The 5,548-nt window shown below is 40.4% G+C and overlaps 1 protein-coding gene across 1 annotated transcript; it reads right to left on the bottom strand.

Annotated features, from left to right (window-relative positions):
- Nucleotides 1-2,164: 2,164 nt before the first annotated feature.
- Nucleotides 2,165-4,983, bottom strand: LOC104414850 (thermospermine synthase ACAULIS5). Its single transcript, XM_010026046.3, has 10 exons — nucleotides 4,751-4,983; nucleotides 4,204-4,270; nucleotides 3,994-4,088; nucleotides 3,789-3,891; nucleotides 3,472-3,560; nucleotides 3,239-3,395; nucleotides 3,076-3,151; nucleotides 2,903-2,961; nucleotides 2,677-2,813; nucleotides 2,165-2,577 (listed from the first exon to the last, which is right to left on the bottom strand). The coding sequence occupies exons 1-10, from the start codon at nucleotides 4,891-4,893 to the stop codon at nucleotides 2,499-2,501; spliced, it is 1,005 nt and encodes a 334-aa protein (XP_010024348.1). The 5' UTR covers nucleotides 4,894-4,983; the 3' UTR covers nucleotides 2,165-2,498.
- Nucleotides 4,984-5,548: the final 565 nt, after the last annotated feature.

The following is a 5,548-nucleotide window of genomic DNA, read 5'->3' as shown; positions in this document are numbered from 1 at the left end:
AGTGTATAAATCAAATAATTATACACTTGAAATCACAAATCCATAGATTCTAACCCACAATACATATGGTCAAAGATAGATCATCCTTTTCCAAAATTTATCCATTAAATTTGGCCATAGTCCTTAATACAAGACATTAATTTGAGCACCCCTAATGACCGGTAAGGAATTTCAGGATGCCACAGGGCAGCAAATTGCAAAAATTGAAACTTGAGGCTTGGGCAGCGAAATGTGATCCTCCTTAGGTGTTGATGATCAAACGAGGGTTTACGGTTGTTGGGTGGGTGCATCTGGAATTTTGGGCAAATGGAACCAGCTTTATAAGGTCACAAATCCAATAAATTGGAATTGAACACTCTTAATGTGTGTTAAATTTTTGTTACGACATAGAATAGTCTTTTTATCGTTGATTGAACAGGTTATGTTAATGTGCTTTCACATTGAAGCCATTGATCGGACCTTATTAGGGACTGAGATACCGTTTGGCTCTCCGATGGAGCCAAACCCCTTGCACAACTCTCTCTCTCTCCCTCCCTGGACAGCCACGACGACCTCAAACTCAGGTTGCCATGGTTGTCCCCACCTTGCCATGGCCGTCACAACCTCAAATGGTGCGACGTTGATCCAAGGTTGCAGTGGTGGCCTAAAGAGAGATGGAGAGAGTGGCATCGTAGAGGCGGCAACGTAAATAGAGGCGGTGTGATCGGGTGCTGTTGCTTGTCGTTGGTGACGGAATCTCATAGGAGAGGAGGCAATGAGTTCCTCGGCGGCGGCAGGTGTGTCACCAGTGGTAGCTGGTCTAAGTTTTGGTAATTTGGATTTAGATTGCGACATGGGCATTTTTAAAAGAATACGGTGATTTTGTAAATGAAGTCACAATGGTAACTCGCTTGGCTTCTAAATCGAAAATTCAAGGTGCGAAATGGATTGCCTTTTCTTCTTCTTATTTTATTGTTTTTTTTTAGTTATTTATTAAAGTTGAAGGTGTAAAATGGTTTTGGGGAAAAACTTAAGTACGCTTAATTATTTAATAGTCGTTTGGACAAGGTAAGGACCTTGAAATGTGTCTTTTGTGGGCCAAAGTGCCTGTATGGACCACGGTCAATGGAGCACGCGCAATTAAAACAACATTGACTTTAGTGAGATTCGTGTAGGACTTATGTAGGATCCATATGATTATTGATTGTAATGAACCTGATTCATGTGGATGCATGCATAGACAAGTCCGACCCCTCAGTATAACCCAAATTTCATGTTCTTTTACTAGGCGTGCCGACAATTATGGGCCATGACATAACTATAGGGTAGTTGAGGATTGTGATGGAAAAGAGAGAAACGTAATACTGTCAATCCTTTTTTGGTATCTAACATGGTATTAGAGTTAATGCTATCCTCACCCCCTCAGTCAAATTTCAAGTATTGCCCATAAATCGGTTTGCATGTAAGAAAGGGTATTGAAATAATGTCTAACATTACTTGACAATAAGTCTTATATAATCAAATATCAAGTCGAGAATGGTGATGAAAAAGAGATAAACGTAAAATTCTGTACATGATCAAATGCATAGTACATTAGTCTATTTATGGGCTTTACAAAATGACTATTTAAAGTAGCAAAATATCAATTACAATAAATTAGGAGTCATCAAGGGAAATATATAAAATCTCTTTATATCTCTAACAGGTACCATGCGTAGATCAGCCATGCCACAGGCCAAGCCATTTGCCTCCTATACTCAGAGATAAAGAGTTTCAACCAAGTCAGTTGGCATAAAATAAATTAGTAGAATTGGATAAAGTTGGTTGTTCTCCATCAATTAGAAGGATGATAGCAATTCGGAGTTTTTCGACATGATCCAACCCCTAATAGCATCACTTAGGCTATGATGAACAGTAAGAACAAGCAACAGTAATTTATCATCATGAAGAAGATGAAAAGTCTTGTGTAAAAGAAAAGAAGAGGAGAAGAAATCAGAAAATTTCAAAAGATCTGCAAAATGACCTTGTTTTGATTCATTTCTTCCACGTCAGCTGTCGGGTACTAATTAGAAGTTCACGTCAATATTATTTTACTTAAACTGGTCGGAAGAATTACATAAGAAAATCATCAAGGTATGCCATCAAAGATTTGATCCTCACTTTCTGATATGTCTAATAGACCGGATACCAGGAAAAGAAAAGTGATGTCTTTGATTCAGTTTTGGACAGGGCCAGATGAACTTTCCACATATGGAGAGAGAGAGAGAGAGAGAGAGAGAGAGAGAGTTCTAGGATAATCCATCCTTTGCCATTATACGAGAGCTCCAAAGTCGGTACGGAGAGCCAAAAGCATAGATGGCATAAGAAAGACATACAACACCGGAAGCTACAACCAAGAACCCCAAAAAAGATAAAAGAAAGAAGAAAAGAAACAAAATTAAAAATAACTGTAATTTTCCACTTGCGAGCTTTTTCTGTGTTCTTGTGTTCTTGGGGGGCTCCCTTCATTTCGCTTTCTTTCAATCTTGATTTTGTCTGCCATGGCCATATATGAACCTCGCTGCTCCTTCAGTATACACATGGGTCTCATTCTCCAATCTGTCCAGTCAATCAATGCACATTTCAAGATTAGTTCCTTTAATAAAACAAGTGCAATCACATCGCAATTTCTTGGGTATATGTCTTTGCTCGACTTACGATGTTCGGACGGCTTTGCTCAGGGTCGAGGCTGAGGCGAAAGTCCTCCCATCGAGGTATCGGTTTTCCCCTTTGATCCTCTGCTTCATTCTGAGGTCGAACTCTTCAGCACTCAGACAGAACGGTGCATCTGATGCCTGTCATTTCAAACAATCTTAAACTTAAAGCAGTTCGATTTACAAAGTCTAAAGTTCTTGCCAATGGTTTGGGTCTAGTTGAGACATACCATGACCCAACCCCATGTATCAGCATACGAGGGAATGTGAGCTGAATAGGGCACAACATCTGCATTTAGCATCAGAGAAAAAACAGATCATTTCTCTACGCTTTTGTCATAGGAAATAGACTATTTAAGAAGAGTTAACAACTGAACGAGATTAGTTTCTCTAATATTCTTACATTTGAAGACCTGCTTCAAAGTGTTGTAGATGCAAGAGAACACTTCAGTGTGGCTGAAAATCCCGGCCGGCCCTGCCTGCTCTCATGGCACCACACTGGTTATTTCTCTCTCTTATAATGTGCAAATGCGAGTGAGCTTACATACAGAAGTGCACGCCCTAACCTGTGTGACGAAAATGCCGTTGTGAGTGAGCCTGGGTTTCACCGTGTACTCATAGAACGATTTGGTGTAGAGCTTATAGCAAGGGCCTCCCTCTATGGGGTCAGCAAGGTCGCCTATGATCACATCAAAGCACTCTTTTCGGCTTTCTAGCTCGGCCCTGTTTAGAAACAAGCCGTAAATAGGATCAGTTCTGCTATTAGTTCAATTCAGATGTGATTAATCTAGATTCATACCTCGCGTCATTGATGATCAGCTCGAGTCTAGGGTCACAGAATGCCTCCCTATTGACTACTAAGTATGACCTGCAGAAGTCCACCACTTCCTGCTCAAAAGTTTTCAGCGGAAGATGAGTAAATTGGCAATTTCATCATATCCAACTCAACTCGTTCTTTATTCACGCGATAAAATATCCCATCCAGTGGTTGTGTAAGGGAATCATGAGTAAGTGATATTGCTATTGTGCTTTTTGTCTAGTTAGGAGATTCTTATCGATACAGGAGCAACGCTGAATGATACTCAGGACTTGATTTTACTTGGTTTTAGTGGTTACCTCGTCAATGTCGCACATAGAAACTTTCTCTACAGCTTTGTGTCTCAGGATCTCTCTTGCTGTGGAACCTTCACCACCGCCCATGATGAACAGAGTCTTTGGGCTGAACATGAAAGTTCAAAATAAGGACCTTAATTGGTAAAAACTCAATGGAGGGACGATCACAATAAAAGAATAAAAGGAAGGGGAAAGAAACTAAATTTACTTTGGATGATAAAGAAGAGCGGGATGAACCAGAGATTCATGATAAATGAACTCATCTATCTCTGCACTTTGAAGCTTCCCATCAATCACCAGAGCCTAGTGAAAAAAATGCAGCATGCGCTTAATAAACATCCACAAGAAGATCAAGAAGCCACATTTACATTAAGGAAGAACATCTGAAGTAAAGAAGGAAACATTGCAAGTGATTTACCTTTCCAAATGGTTTAGTGTCCAACAGGGCAATATCCTGGAACTGAGAAGCTCCCGTATGCAATATGCTGCAATCATGAGACGAGCAAAGGACAGACGACACATTAGTTTTCTATTAAAGCGGTCCTGAAGTGGGGCAATTAAGATACCGTCGCTTGTCTGCCTTTAGCCTGACCATTATCTTTGTTTTTTCGAATCAGAGAGTACCATAAACTTTGTCACCGAAGATTAGCTCCTCTTTTCTCCGGATAAGAAGAAAAGGGTAGTTTTTTTACTCGTACCATTTTGTCAAATTATCACAAAGTTCTAAAAGTCAAATGAAAATGAGCTTCGTTCCAAGAAAAGACAGATAGTTTTGTCCCTCTATGTCGGCCACAATGGTTGGATTGACGAAGGGTTATCGAAAGGGACATTTGAAAGAAGAGCTTGAACAAGACGTTTAGGCTTATATTCTAGTACTTAGATACTCTTGAGTCAAACCAACATATTAACCATGAGTTAACAAAAAAAAAAAAAAAAAAAAAACAAACAAGGAATGCATATGTTACCTGTTGAGGGCAAAGCACCATCTCAAGTTCTCTTCAATCTCTTCTTCATACCAACAGCTCTTCCTATAGCCATTGAGGGAATGGCTCTTGCCATTGACACCATTGCCATTGCTAATCCCATTAGAAACAGAGATGTCGCCCATTAATTCTGTATGCGCCTCGACTAGATAACTTCACTAGCAAATTCACACCAGAGAGAGAGAGAGAGAGAGAGAGAGAGAGAGAGAGAGGGGTTGGTGTTGAAGGATTGCATGAGAGGGGGCTCGGTATAAGAAGGGACGGGCGGCATGGGAGAATCCAAAAAGGGCAATGATTAGGTTCGGGCCCAGGGAATAAGATGGAAATATCTTTCGAAATGGGTGTGCTTTTTGGGGGTGCGCAGGGACAGTGCGGGCGAATTCTAAGGATGATTTGCCCCGCATGATCACATCACAATCTCTCTTTTTCGACAACGAGTTTTTCTAGCCATTTGACAATTGGAGGCCACAAAGCAAAATCCTCTCTCGTGTAATGATCCTGCCCATGCTGGTCCCTCGGGAATCAATCCCCCTCGGAATCCATACATCGTTATAATTTAAAATCCATCGTTATCATAGCTTCTAAGAAGACTAAAATAACACACAAATTTACTTGGAAAATCAATGGCCATCGGTGCATTATTAGGCTCTTTGTCGGCCGTTATAGCAAGAATAGATCTTGATTAGAGTGAGGTACAATGAAAGAAACTACTCCAATGTTTCAGATCACATGTGTTAGTCGGGACTCTACGCAAGGAGATACGTTTCAGATCAGTGCAAA

This window comes from Eucalyptus grandis, chromosome 8 (assembly GCF_016545825.1).
Source record: "Eucalyptus grandis isolate ANBG69807.140 chromosome 8, ASM1654582v1, whole genome shotgun sequence".
Lineage (NCBI taxonomy): Eukaryota > Viridiplantae > Streptophyta > Magnoliopsida > Myrtales > Myrtaceae > Eucalyptus > Eucalyptus grandis.
This window is presented reverse-complemented; position numbering and strand designations above follow the sequence as displayed.

Bases quoted from the DNA above. Each gene is read 5' to 3' on its own strand.
- LOC104414850 (XM_010026046.3), bottom strand. From the start codon at position 4,893: ATGGGCGACATCTCTGTTTCTAATGGGATTAGCAATGGCAATGGTGTC. The intron at 4,089-4,203 runs GTAAATCACTTG...TTTTTTCACTAG, and splicing joins ACACTAAACCATTTGGAAAG to GCTCTGGTGATTGATGGGAA. The intron at 2,814-2,902 runs GTATGTCTCAAC...TTGAAATGACAG, and splicing joins ATACATGGGGTTGGGTCATG to GCATCAGATGCACCGTTCTG.